The 14,098-nt window shown below is 51.1% G+C and overlaps 1 protein-coding gene across 6 annotated transcripts; it reads left to right on the top strand.

Moving 5' to 3' along the window:
• The first annotated feature begins 279 nt into the window (after window positions 1-279).
• Window positions 280-13,989, top strand: AUP1 (AUP1 lipid droplet regulating VLDL assembly factor). Of its 6 annotated transcripts, none has more exons than XM_068944018.1 (12): window positions 280-418; window positions 716-853; window positions 1,386-1,536; window positions 2,431-2,618; window positions 2,699-2,771; window positions 6,960-7,033; window positions 7,962-8,028; window positions 8,635-8,740; window positions 9,089-9,238; window positions 9,415-9,578; window positions 9,788-9,876; window positions 13,805-13,989. In XM_068944018.1, exons 1-12 carry the CDS (start codon window positions 369-371, stop codon window positions 13,851-13,853), a joined length of 1,299 nt encoding a protein of 432 aa, XP_068800119.1. In that variant the 5' UTR covers window positions 280-368; the 3' UTR covers window positions 13,854-13,989. The 6 variants fall into 6 exon arrangements, with proteins under 6 accessions (XP_068800119.1, XP_068800117.1, XP_068800116.1 ...); XM_068944016.1 differs by having other exon boundaries at window positions 6,960-7,028; window positions 7,900-8,028; window positions 13,805-13,985; XM_068944015.1 differs by having other exon boundaries at window positions 6,960-7,028; window positions 7,900-8,028; window positions 9,397-9,578; window positions 13,805-13,934.
• The last annotated feature ends 109 nt before the right edge of the window (window positions 13,990-14,098 follow it).

Below are 14,098 nucleotides of genomic sequence, written 5' to 3'. Positions count from 1 at the left end.
GGGCCCGCCGGGAGCCGTAGTTCTCCCGCCGCGGGGCCCGCCGGGAGCCGTAGTTCTCCCGCCGCGGGGCCCGCCGGGAGCCGTAGTTCTCCCGCCGCGGGGCCCGCCGGGAGTCGCAGTCCCGCCGCGGCCGTGCGGCGCGCCGCAGGCAGCCCCGCGGGGAGAAGCGGGCTGGTGCCGAGAGCGGCTCCCGCACCGCCGGCCCCACGGCCCGGTGGCGGCGGAGGGCGGGGCGGGGCTGCGGCCGCGGTGCACGCCGGGAGGCCGCCGCTGCCGCCTCCCAGGCTGCCCCGCGCAGGCGGGCGGGCGGCCCAGGGGAAGATGGCGGCGGGTGGCGGGGGGCGCTGAGGCGTCGAGTGCGGGCGCGGATGGAGCCTCCTCCGGCCCCGGGCCCCGAGCGGCTCTTCGACTCGCACCGGTGAGGGCCGTGGCGGCGCTGGGGGCCCGCGCAGCCCTCGCGGTGTCGCCGGCGGGCCGCGGTGCCCCGGGGAGGCCCGGGGGTCTCGAGGGGCCGAGATGTGCCCCGAAGCCGGGGTCTCGGCCGGGAGCGGTGTCCCGCGGGGCAGGTCGCGGGAGGGGTCCGGGTGTCGGGGGGAGGCGCGGGAGGCCCCGTGCGGGCCCTTCCGGGGTGTCCCCGGGGCCCGGGGGCACCGAGCGGCCCGTGCGTGTCCCCGCCCCGTGCTCCAGCTGCGTGTGTTGCTCTTGGGCCCTGCAGGTTTCCAGCTGACGGGTTCCTGCTTCTGGCCCTGCTGCTCTACGCGCCCGTGGGGCTCTGCCTGCTCATCCTGCGCCTCTTCATTGGCGTCCACGTCTTTCTGGTCAGCTGCGCCCTGCCTGACAGCGTGCTGCGACGGTGCGTGGACCCGGCTCTCGCCCGGGCACTGAGATCCTGCTGCGGCCCCGGGTGGGGATGTGGTGTGCGGACGCTCCTGTGGAGCTGCCGGGGACCGGAGGGCTGCCCTAGCCCACCTGGGGTCATGAGCCGTAGAGGCTTCGTTCATGCAGAGGTTCACAGGGAACTGCTCTTTAGGGGCTCCTTATCCCCAGGACTCATGAAGGTGCCTTCTCTGCCAAGACTAAAGCTGGCAGTTGCCTCTTGAGTGCTCAAGGCCGGATAAACGCTTGGATCAGTTGGATGTCCTGCTGAGAGATTCTCTGTAGGGGTTGCTACCCCGTATTTCATACTGCAGCTACAGCTCTGCAAGGCAGCCTTCAGCCCCCAGCTCCAGCCCCCTGACGGTTCTGCCCCAGACAGCTGGTTTGTAGGACCATGTTCTTCTTCAATTCTTATGAATTCCTAGGTCTTTTTGTTTGGTTTGTTGCATAGCTAATCCCGTTGTGGCTCAGTCTGCAGTACCTGAGGAAATCCCCTTTCTCCTTCTCAGATTTATTGTGCGTGTAATGTGTTCGGTGCTGGGCTTATTTGTGCGGCAAAGTGATCCCCGGCTTCGTGATGTCAATGTGAAGGTGTACATTGCCAACCACGTGACCCACTTTGATCACAATATCATCAACCTTCTGACCTCGTGTAATACGGTGAGTAACTCTTGGAGCCGGGACATAGGTGCACTGGAAGTACCTTTTTCACAGGTGCACGCTTTAGTTCTTGCCCTGAGCTGCTTCAGTTCATCGCACAAGCTTTGACCTTTTTTCTGTAGTTCGGTGTCATGCTCTTAGGCTCTCCGTGAGAAACTGAAACAGGGTGGGGAGGAACACAAAAAAGTAGGGGTTCCAGTGGGTATTGAATTTATTAAAAAAGAGTAGGCAAATTCTAGCATCTCTATTTTTTTTCTGGCCTTTCAATTAGGTCGTCAGAAACAGGGTTGGTTGTGGGGTTTTCCTACAGTGCTGGGTGCTGCTTTGGTGTTTGCGGGCACCTGGCTGCACCTGCACAGGAAGCAGTGAGTGAAGCTGCAGGGCAGTAGTGCTGGGGTTGTGTTGTGTTGGTGGTTGTGTAACCTTCCCTGTAGCTCTCATGAAATTCCTTATGTGTGGACTTCTTCAATCGACTGACTCCAAGTATTTCTGTGTGTTACTTGATAGTGTGTCCTGAAGGCAGTAGATTTGGTCCTTGTCTAGAGAAAAACAAATTTTGAAACTAACGTATCCCTTACCAAGCATGTCAGGAGCTATTAGAGAGGACTTGGGGAATATCGTTGTAACCCAAGGCAGGGAGGAAGTCTGTTTCTCAGACAGACAAGGTACAATCTGAACTGAAGATCAGGAATCCAATTCCAAGGGAACTGGGACCAGAGCAGTTACTGAAGTCTGACAGTAACAAGTTCTCTGCTACTAGAATATTTAGCTTCCTGAGCCCCCAGAGGAGTTGTTGCTGATAAGCAGGCACTTTGTCTTCCACTGTCACCGGGAAAGTAAGTCTTGAAGGAAGGACGAGAAGACATCTCTGCTTGATCTTGTTTTTTCTTGCAGCCCGCGTTGAACGGTGCCCCTGGCTTCATCTGCTGGTCACGGGGGTTCATGGAGCTGGGAGTAATAGGAAGTCGAGCAGAGCTGGTGGATTCGCTGAAGGTGTATTCGTCTCACAGAGGAAACCCACCACTGCTGCTGTTCCCGGAGGAGGCTGCCACTAATGGCCGAGCTGGCTTGCTCCGCTTCAGGTACTAGAAGTGGGTATTCCTAAGGTGGGGCTGTCTTTTTAGCTTTGGGGGTCATTCATTGCTGAATTCCTCCTTTTCAGCTCTTGGCCATTCTCGATCTTGGATATGGTACAGCCAGTTGCCCTGCAAGTTCAGAGACCTTTGATCACTGTGGTGAGTCTCGGGGCTTAGAGCAAAGAGAAATTCTGGCAGTGTGCGCTGTGTAAGGCTCTCGGTGACAGGATTAATTTTGCTTCTGCTTTGACGCCTATAGCTAGCCTATAGCCTATGGTTTCTTTTTCCTGTCCTCACAAGGTCTAACTTCCCAGTGTTAACACTTCTCTTTTTTCAAGTGTGTTTCCTAGGTAACTTCAGCTGACCAAATCAATATTCTTTCAGTTACGCTGGCAATTTTGATAAACTTTCTAGTGGCCAGGCTGTCTAACGATTTACCATCTGGCTTTCATGACCATAGTACTGCTGTGTCTCAACTCCTCTTCTTTTAAAGAGTTTTGAAAGAGTAACTCCAGTTGCCTTGGAGACTGAATGACGTGTCAAAAGTTATGTAAGACTCTCTAGGTTAGATACTTGAACTCATGTCCCCCAAGTGCAGGTGTGTAATGTGATGCAACAGTAGATTCAGAAAAGTGGCAAAGTTCATGAGAATAATACGAGCGCTGTTAAATAGGTTGCGATAAAATTGTTTTCAGCTCATGTACAGAATCTGATTTTATTGAGTTTTTTTTTTTTCTTGGTGTGATTTATGGATCTAGTTGATTAACAGAAGCTTGCGTTTTATATTTGTCCGGCATTATAGCTGATTTTCCATAGTGTAACTTTTTCAGGTGGTAGGACACGTTTGATAGGTTTAAGGCTGCTTACCAGCAGGTCACAAAACATCACTGTCCACACTAAAACTTCAGCAAGCAGGTGTTTTTAAAGGGAGATTATGTTAGGAATTAGTTCTTTGTCCAGCGCTTTTTAGTACTTTCATCAGTGCTGTAGATCACAATATTAAGATCCTTGCTGTTTGGGTTAATGAATATCAGTAATCTAGCTCGTTCATTAAAGATTTGAATTGCCTGGTTAAATGGTCTCAATTCAACAAAACGCATATTGGTGCAACCAACTGTGAGGCTGTTCAAGAACGAAGGCTGCAAGCTGATGCGGAGAGTGTGGAGGAAGGAAACAGTTCCTCTTAGAGACTGTCTGACTGAGAAACTAGCAATTGAGAGTTGTTCTAGGTAACAGCCTCAGGATGAACTGCCAGTGAATTGCTGTTACTACAAGTCTAGCGTGGTCGGTGGGTACATAACGAGGACTATCTGGTACAGTGAAGGGCATGGTGTTAGCTGTGTGTGTTGTGATGGTGAAAATTGCTGCGAAAATGTTACGGGAAGCTCTGGTGCCCCCACTGCCAAGAAAAGTGCGGCAATATTCGAGAGAGCTCAAGGAAGCCATAAGCATGATGCAGAGTCTGGAGAACAGGAGTTGAAGGTACTCAGCTTAAGCAGCTTATTAGAGATGAGGCAGAGAGATCGTTGTGGATAGCTGCTTGCATATTGGCTTAAGAGTGAAGAATTCTTTTTTTTTTTTTTTCTTCTGACAAAGCACATAACAGTCTTTGCAAGTGCTGAGACTAGATGGTGATACTACACAAGTTCAGCTTGGAATTAAGGTGCAGTTTCCTAATAGTGAGGGTACTTTCAATTTTTGAATGACCCCTCCAGAGAAGTGGGAGACCTGTCGCATTCTGGACTATTTATAATGATATGCGTTCTTTATATGTGTTTGGCTTCTCCAAGAAGTCCTGCGAGATATGACAAGTTGCAGGGGAATCTTTACATTTGCCTGTGCAGCCTTGCCTTCATGAGTGATGGAGAGAACAGAATGCACCTAAGTGTAGACTTTTTTGGTTATAATCACTTCTTGGCCCAGAGTTTCATCTTCAGAAGTCAAGCAGGATTTTTTGTGTACAATTGGCTAAATAAATCTTGGTGGATTTCTTAGGTTATTCTAAATCATCAGAAACTTCCCGGGACTGGAGACAGTATACTGTGACTGGTCAATGAGTGCTTCACAGAAGGCTTTCTTAGATAACGTCTAATATATAGCAGACGCTGTGCTGATCAAACCACCGTATTTGGGTTTTGGAAGGAATTTTCTCCAACTCCAGTTGACTGGAACCTTGAAGGGGGGAAGCAGGCTCACCGATCTGTACTGTATGTTGAACACTGCTTCCTGGAACCCTTGGGGCATAACTCGGCAGTTCAGCTTCCAGGCACAGGCAGACATGGCATTGGGGTAGCTCTTGATGCAACTTCATGAAGCTCATTAAGGTCAGCAAAAGCAATGCCACGTCTCGGATATGTGGAATGGAATATCCCGTGCAACAGGACAGGCTGGACACTGACAGGCTAGAAAGCAGTTTTGCAGAAAGGGTCCTGGGGATGGCTGTCCTGATGGAGCAGGTGAGCAGGAGCCAGCAGTGTGCCCTTCTGGCAATGAAGGTCAGCCACCTACCGGGCTCTGTTAGCTAGACTGTAGCCAGCAAGCCAAGAGAAGTGTTTCTTCCCCTCTATCTGGCACTTGTGAGACCTCAGCTGAAGTCCTGTGTCCAATTTGGGGCTCCCCAGGGCAAGAGAGAGGTTGACAAACTAGAAGGAGTCCAGTGGACGTCACTGAGGTGGCCAAGGGACTGGAGCGCATGATATATGAGGAGAGGCTGAAGGAACTCAGTTTGTTTTATCTGGAGAAGAGAAAGTGAAGGCGGATCTTATTGCTGTTTTCAGCCACCTAATAGGAGGTTTCAGAGAAGATGGAGCCAGACTCTTCTTGGAGGCGTGTAGTGAAATGATGGAGTGCAATGGTCACAAACGGCAGCACGAGAAATTCTGATTTCAAATAAGAAAAAACAAACAAAACAGTGGACAAACAGTGGGACAGGGGACCAGGGAAGTTGTGGGATTTCCCTCCTCGGAGATATTCATATATCAACTAGACAGAGCCTCAACTGACCTAATCTAACTAGATCTGCTTTCTCTAGCAGTCGTTTCTAACCTAAATTTTTCAGCGATTCTGTGGACTCTCGTTCGTTCTGTGGCATGCATCAATGTAACTTTAAGGACTCGCTGTTGGAGTCACTATAAGGCATTTGGCATTAGATCTCTTAGGCTTCTCATCTGTTTCAGCTCCAGGAGATGAGGCTTCTTTATGTTACCCTTGGTAGCTGTTGTTTCCAGGCTTTTCTCATTTATATTGCCTTTTTCCAAGCCTTTAAATAAATCAGGTGTGAGCCCTGTCTTGGAGCCGTGCACCTTTGGTCCAGGATGAAGTCACTTCTAAAGCAAGCTGAGGCAGCTACGTTGCTGGCTAGATCCTGAGATGGTGTTCCCACATGCAGAATGAAAGTATGGTCACATGCAGAATAAAAGTAACCAATTGGGAAAATCCTAGAAAGAGACCATTCAATAGAAAAACCATTGGAATCATTGAAGAAGTAGGTTGGAAGGAATCTCTGGAGGTCTCTCTTTCAGCTTTTGCTCAGAGTCGGGCTAACTTTTGAATTTGATCAGGCGGCTCAGGCCATGTCCAGGTGAGGAGGATGGAGAGTACCTAAGCTGCGAGGCCAGTGCTTAGCCACTGTCTTCTGACCAGACATCATAACGTTTTCTTAGAGAAAAGGTTATTTGCTAGTGTTTAGAAATAGAAAGAAAGTAATAAATCGTGGTTCACTTTTAATGTTTTATCTTCAAAGAGAGGGGTTGTTTAAAACTTCACAGTGCAACCTATTAGGAAATGAAGAAATAAAGCTTATGGGAGTTGAGACATTACATAGGCTGTTCCCATCAGAACCGTTCCAACAGCCGTTCTGTTGAGGCTCGGTGTGACCTGAATCATCTGTAGTAAGAGTTTCTTGTTCCACGGACTCATGAAATCTTGCTTGTTGTTGTTGTGGGAACTTCCTTTCTGTGGGAGGTCCAGGGAATAAGGACTGTTCATGATGCTAAGCGAGCATAATAGGCTCTAAGGCTGAGTTTCAGTTCTTTCTAAAGGCACGAGCTAATAGAGAATGTGGGGGGTTGTGAAGGAAAATTTTGCTGTCCCAGTGGGAGGAAAAGGCAACGTAAAGCAGTGAAAACTTTAACTCTCTTGCCCTGCCTGGTGAGGAACTACTGAAGATGAATCTGCCCTGAGGCTTGCCCTTGCTATGCTCTGGGTTTGTCATTCCCTCTTGCCACATCTCTGTCTGTGTATCTGTTATTGCTGGCCTAGCTGTGTTCTGCTCGCCTGTTTCCCTGACGGAGGCCTGACTGGCTGTTGCTGTGTGGGCCGCAGTCTTAATTGTCCTTTCTTCCCTAGAGCGTGGCTGACTCCTCCTGGATTACAGAGCTTCTCTGGACCTTCTTTGTTCCCTTCACAGTTTATCAAGTAAGGTACTATCTCCCTCTCTCTCTCTTGCTCATTTGGGGCAGGGATTAGGGTGGGCAGAGGGCCTGACGTTTTTGCCCCCTTCCATTGTAATATGAGATTTTTTTGGGATGCACTGACGTGCACCCGCATCACGGTATCTTAGTGTGGCTTTGTTCAGCATTATTTGATCCAAGCCAGGTGCTTTCAATCAACTTCTGAAGTGGAGAGGGCTCATGGTTCCTGCTTTCAGCTGGTGAAGAAGAGTCTCACGGGGCTTTTGTCTCAAGTTTGTCTGGTGTTATTTTTGATGCTAGCTCCTCTAGCATCAAAGGGGCCATAATTCACCCCAGGGTTACTCAGATCCCATGGGTGGTTCCCTGCAGGCAGCTCAGTCCTCTAGCATCTCTCTCTTCCCTGCAATCCCTTGTGATTTGCAGAAGCAGTTCAGACACATACCCAGGGCCCTGGCGAGCCCAGACTGGCTGAGCAGCTTTGGTGTAATAAGGGTCTGTAGGCAATGGAAGGGGCTTGGACACAAATTCTTTCCGCTGTGGATATAGAGGTTGGGCTATTTCAGCAAGGAAAACTTTTGTGCTGTAGTTTCCCCTGGCCATATCTGGCTTGAGTCTTGCTGATCTGTTTTCTACTGTCATGTGGATGGCAATGTCTCCTCATTTGGGGCATCTCAGGGAGCTTTGTTAGGAGATGTTTTGCATGTTACCCTGGAGTGTTATTAAAGATCAGATGAGCCAGTTTTGTTTCCTGAGCTACACCTTGCCCCTAGTTTTGCAAGCTAGCAGTGAGGTTTGACTCTCATCTTGCAGGAAGAGGTTTGGGGTGAGCAGGGAGAGCTGAGGTGGGGATAGCGCCGTTTCACTGTTGATCCCAGATGGGGCTGGCTCCTCCAGCAGCCCTCGAAGCAGTCAGCCCAGTGCTGTTGTCCCCATTCAGGTGGATGCCGTCTGTCCCCAGACGAGCTGAAGAACTGAGTGAAGATTTTGCGCTCCGAGTTCAGGAGGTAGGAGGATGGTGTGGGAGAGGGATGTGTAGGGCTACTGCAATTTGGGATGGTCACAGAGGAGAGTGGGGTGTAAGCAGAGTTGCAAAGGGCATTTCTGTATGGATGTATTTATATGATGGGAACTCTGGCCTATGTTTATTGTGCCTTATAACTATTCAATTCTTCCATGGCCAATTTGCGACTCCCCGTTTATCCTTTCTGACAGTTCCGAGGCTCTCCCCATCTCGTTCAAGCCTTTCGCAATAAGAACCCGCCTTTCGCAATAAGAACCCACCTTTCCTAACGCTGCGAATGAAACAGTGACTGTTTCTCTACCTTCCCCTTGTGTACTGGGTGTCTCGTAGCTCCTGTGCCAAAGATCTTGTAGCTCCCTGTCAGCCTGTTGTGGCAGGATGATATTGTGCATTCCGTGTCCTTTCTGTGCTCCATGCAACACTGAAATGTGTCACTGAGGCCCTGGAAAAATCAGTTCCTAGCCCTTTTCCCCTCTCTGTGGCTCCAAGCAGGCCACACCTGATACGCTCCCCTACAAGATGGGAATGCCTGGGTCATGCGTGTGTTGTATGTCATGTATATGTGACTCTCTTGTCTGCGTTTCTGTAGCTCTTAGCCATGGAGCTGGGTGTGGTATCCACACGGCTCACTGCAGCAGATAAAACTGAACACATGAAGAGACTGAGACACACGTCACTTCTTCCCTTTGCCCCAGGTATGTGGCCTAGGTAGTTTCCTGACTGTGGAGCAACCACTTATGCTTTGCCTTTGGGGAGGTTGCAGTCTGCTCTTGGTCACTCAAGCATAGGAGAGGAGAAGACATGTCCCCCTGGCCCAGACATCCTCTTAGGGCTCTGGGCTGTGTGCTCTAGGCTGTGGGGTGTAGCTAGCTGGAAGGGAGAGGACCACCACTCCCAAGCACGGACAGGATGGTGATATGCAGGAGATCCTGCTTTCTTATCCCATCAAATCAAACTAGAGAAAGCGGAGCTATTGCAACTCGAAGGCCATGCACTTTAAGGCAACCCTTATATGCCCTCTGTTTTTTTTTTTTCTCTTGCAGCCTCAACCCTGGCAGCCAGGCCCAGGATGCCTTCCAGCTTGACTGGTGCTGGGTCCTTCGCTCCTGAGGACTTGCGGATCACAGCAATGGCTCAGCGGGTCAAGGAGGTGCTGCCTCATGTGCCTCTGGAGGTCATCAGGACAGACCTGGGTAAGCACATGCATAAGGTATTAGCAGGGACGCAAGACCACCTTTCATGCCAAGCTGCTGTGATACCTGAAAGCAGAAGCCTGGTCTCTGCCGCACTGTGGAGTATGTTGGCAGCAAGGATGCAGGTGTCCTGACTGCAGCAGCTCCCTCTTTAACAGATCCTCTGTGTCCTACAGCCCAGACCAACTGTGTGGATACCACCATTGCCAACTTGCTGGAGGGGAGAGTGCCCTTCTTCCCTGAAAGTAAGGAGGCTAGTGCTGACCTGCCTGACCCGTCTACCTCTCAGGCTGCAGCTGCTTCTGCCGTCCAGGGCTCCATAGCTGTGCCTTCTTCCAAGGTACTTTGGTTGTGGTGTCTCCCCTGCTGTGATGGCTTGCAGCCAGAGCATGGCCTGTGTTCAGGGCTAGCCATGATGTCAGGGGAGCGTAACGTTTTAAACTGAAGACTGAATTGGCATGCTGGATGTTTTCAGGGCTGATACAGAGGTCTCCTGGTTTTGTTTGACTGTCTTCTGATTTTTTTTTTTTTTGGTCCTTTCCCTTCTAGCCAGCTACAAAGCAATTTGCGAAGTCCCCTGTGGAGCGGCATCTGTCCTTGCAGGAGCGGAAACGAGCACTCTATGACTATGCCAGGAGGTGAGAGTCCACCTGCACCTCACCCTCTCTGAGTCCCAAGACCCTGCCCCCAGCAGCGTCAGGGTATGCCCCAAGCAAGGCTCAGCCCTTACTTTGCCCACTTTCCTCCCGTCCTCCTCTTCTGGCACAAGGCAATGGGGCTGAGACAGTGAGTTGCGGTTGGAAGAAGAGGTGACGGATATTTACCTCCTTTTCACTTCTCCCAAGCATGCAGCCCCTTGTCATTTCTCACTAGGCTTCTGGTTTTGGGGACTAGGTAGGATAGAAGCTATTTGTCAGAAACGTAGCTTTTGGGCCGTAGGGCTTATCAGAAAACCTGATTTTGTTCTTTTGTGTTACAGATTTGACTGATAAAAGTCATTGTGGGACTATAGATAGATTCTGAAAAAGAAGCTTGATGTTTGGCAGTAGTGGTACAGTTACACAATTAATCTTCCTCTGCGTAAGAGGAGAATGCTAACAAAGAGCAGAGAGTGAGTGTGACTTCTGTGTATGGCTTTGATGAGGCAAATATTGGAAAGAGCGTCCAGTTCTGGTGTCAGGGTTGTATTTGGAAAAGATTCTGAAAATTCCAAGTAAGTTTGGAGAGGAACTACAAATAAATCTGAGGGCAAGTGAAGTCTGTTAAACTTACTGAAAATAAGGTGGCTCACTGTATATAATTATCTTTATGAAGTGAAGGAACCAGGTACAGAAAGGTTCTTTACTCTGTCTGAGAAAAGCAGAATAGTAACTAACAGTTGGAAATCGTAGGCAGACAGACTTTACACAGGGAATAGGATAGGTGTTTCTGAAAAGGAAATTGATTAATCAATGGAATAAGCTGATAGGAGGAACGATGGTTTCTCAGTGCCTGAGTGTCTTCCAGGTGAGCCTGGCTGACTACCTTGGAAGATGCTTTTTAGAAGATGGTAGAGATAACAGAGCCTTTGCTTTAGTCCAAGCTGGCTAAAGGCCTGCTTTCTGCAGGACAGGGTCTGCACTCTAGTCGGTGATAAACATATGAATACGTTTGTTGGCAAGCTGTGTGCTGATCTTCTAGGGCCTGTACGTTTGGGTGTGGACGTGGCGTAGCTTTGCCAGCCTTCAAACTGCTTATGGCAGGGATGGAGCCTGAGGAGCGATGCGCCCTTCTGCAAAAATCTGCTCCGATCTTCATAAATGCTTAGATCTCCATCTGGCTGTGGTGGGCAGGCTCAGCTTATCTGGGCTGAACTCGGCCGGTAACCGCACTGTATTGTGTTGCTTTCCAAGGCAGATTTGTCAGAGGCACTGGGAGAAGGGGAGAAATTCTGCCCTCCGGCAGTCTCTTTGGCCAGACCTGTGTGCCCAGAAGAGCCACCCCTACTTGCACAGGGAGGACCTGTCTGTTGCACAGATCAGGTGTAGCACTGAGCTTTATCCAGAACACTCCAGGAGTGTTGGGAGAAGGTTGTGGTGACGCAGGGGTCTGTTAAACCTTTGAAATTCTGTGGATGTTTGACATCCCATCAGTTTTTCTCTTAGTTAGGCACATTCTAAGTGCACATTCCTAAAGGGCTAGTCCTAGATGACTGCAGGTGGCTCTTAGTCACCAAGAATTTAAACAGGTCCATTCTTCTGAAAGATCCCCTCAGTTTAGAGGAATTATATATCTCAGAGCAGTCCTATGGCATAGAGAAGGTTAGACGCTATCTTCAGAGTTGTCTCATGACACATGAGCGCAGAGGTGGCTGAGGGCTCATGCTGGGCTTAATCTGCTCAACAGCAAAGAGAAGGGGATGGAAATCCTCTCTTGTGGTTACCCCCTGTTTTATGTTGCTCCTCTGTACATTGATCTTCTGTGTCCCTTTTCTGAGGGTCTTCTGACTTGCTAGAGAGTAGGGGTCTCTATACTTCTACAAGACGGGAACTCTCAACAGAATTTGGAAAAGGTGATTTTTTTCCCTGATCTTCCTTTATTACAAAGAAGGGACTTCCTTACTGTCCTAGACGTGAGAACAGGTGTGTGTCTGTCTTAAGTTCTGGGTGACAGCGGTAACCCCTGTCATTCTGCTACTTCAAGCTCAAATGAGGTTCACTGCTCAAGGCTTGCTGAATGTGGTTTATGGTACAGTCCTCTGCTCATGCTGCTAAAAGGTTCACAGCGGGATCGGGCTGTTATCAGTGGAGAATTCTGCTTTTGGGGTACTATTCATTCCCCAACTACCTAGTATTCGATAGCAGTACGCGTTTGAAATGACAGCCTCTGGACATCTGTTAGTTCAGGGTGGGGGTCACAGGAGTCCGACAGTCTTGCCATGTGACCTCTCCCTGTGTTCCTAGATGGAGTCTTTCTTTGGTCCTGAGCTCCTCTTGCATGCCTTTCTGTCTCTGGGCCCTTGAGTGTTCTGCATACATCTCTCATCTGAGCTTAGGTATAAGGCTTAGCTCTCATGGGTCCCACACTCGGGGACATTGCCAGCTTCTTACCAGCTTTCCATAGCGCTTCTCACATGCGTCCTGGCATGTCCAGACAGAACATTTTGGAAGCAGGCAGATTCCGTGCTTGGACTTGCTGAACAGCAGCTGGCTGGGGCTCCGCTGGCAGGGTGACTGAAGAGAGTGATAATGTCAGGAAACGTTGACCAGAAAATCTAATTCCTGAAACCCAGACAATTACCTGTTCTGGACCCAAAGCTGCTGCTGTCAGTCTGCAGCTGGCTCTTGCAGCTCAGGCTGACACAGCCCACAACGTTCTGCTCCTGTGACATGTTTTTAGTGCTCTGATGGGCTTGCCTGTAACCATGACTTTATTTAGTCTTGTGGCTTTTTGGAGGACAATGTATTCTGCCCGCCAGGTTCACCTGAGTTTTCCTAAGCTCTAAACAAGTTTGAAATGAAAATAGGATCTGATTCTAGCAAATGTGTGTGTGGTGTGGGGAGTGTCCCAAGTCAGTTGGTGATGTAGAGCCTCCAGCTGCAACCCTGCAGCAGTCATGAGAGCAGCTGAGAAGTTTATGATCGTCTTACCTGTGCTGACCTCCCTGTGGCCAGTGTCCTGCCCTCCGGCCTCTTTGACTGCAGTGCTGTTGCAGTCCGCGTAACCGTGGACCAGCCCTTTGCTGGGTTTTCTCTTTTCTGACCAACCCTTTGTCTTTTAAGAGAAACTTGTGCACTCTGCCCTCACTCTTCTGTTTCCGCTTAGTAATCTCAGCTGAGAAAATTTCCCTTGGCCTTCTCTCTGTGACAACCCCAACCCCAAGGCGCCCTTTGCGGATCCTGCTCCTGCTGTGTGGGGCTGAGGTTTGCAGGTAGCAAATACGCTGTATTGAGGCCACACCTGCACTTCCTTATTTTTTCAAGCTGGGTCTGCTGCTTCTCACTGCCTGCAGCAGCCGGGTAGAGCTTGTAGCAGTGTCCTCCTGGGTTGAGTCGTGTCCTGTGGTCGGTGTATCGTAATCCCTGTCATGGGCTGATCAGGCTTAGTGTCCAAAGTGTTTTTTGAGGGTGTGTATGACCAGGTCTGGTTTCTCAGAGAAGCTGTCAGATGATCCCGACAACTTCCCCCTTGCTGCAGAGCCCTGGACACTTAGATTCTCCCCAGCCCGGTTCCCGGTCTCTGTTGTGTCACGTCATTACTGCTTTTGTCCTTGTAGAGCACGTCTGGCTTGGCGGGGGGCACCGGGAAGCAGCCTGGGGCCTGTGCAGCAGACACTGTGCGGCCCGTGCAGGGGGCTGGAGTCGGTGGTCTCCAGCGCTGGCCTGGCCTGCTGAGCCTTGGAGCTCCGTCCCTGGTCCCCAAGGGCAGGACGCATCTTTGCCGAGATGGGGTCGTGCTCGCCCGTCTGCCGGGTGTTTCTCCAGGGGGTCGCTGTGGTTTCCCTGCTTCGGGGGTCTGGGGCCTGGGCGTGCGGGGGGTGCGCGGGGCCGGGGCCCGAGCCCGCCTGACCCCTCTTTGTTCCCGCAGGAGGTTCGCCGAGAAGCATGGCATGGCGCGGGCCGGCGGCAGCCCCTGACCGGCCGCCCGGGGACCGGGACCGGAGCTGGAGCCGAGCGGCGGGGGGGGGCGCGGGGCGGCGGGCGCTGCCCGGCCGGGGCGGCGGGCGCGGGCTGCGCTGTCGCGGCGGAAATAAACGGCAGTGCCTGGGCGCCGAGTCGGGTCTGCGGCACCGGGCACCGGGCACCGGGCGGGGGCGGGGCGGGGCGGGGGGCGGGGCCGAGGCAGGGGGCGGGGCCGGCCGGCCTCGGGGTCGCGCGGGGC

The sequence above is a fragment of the Struthio camelus genome, chromosome 4, assembly GCF_040807025.1.
Source record: "Struthio camelus isolate bStrCam1 chromosome 4, bStrCam1.hap1, whole genome shotgun sequence".
NCBI lineage: Eukaryota > Metazoa > Chordata > Aves > Struthioniformes > Struthionidae > Struthio > Struthio camelus.
Note: the sequence above shows the minus strand (reverse complement) of the source record. Positions and strands in the feature narration are given on the sequence as shown.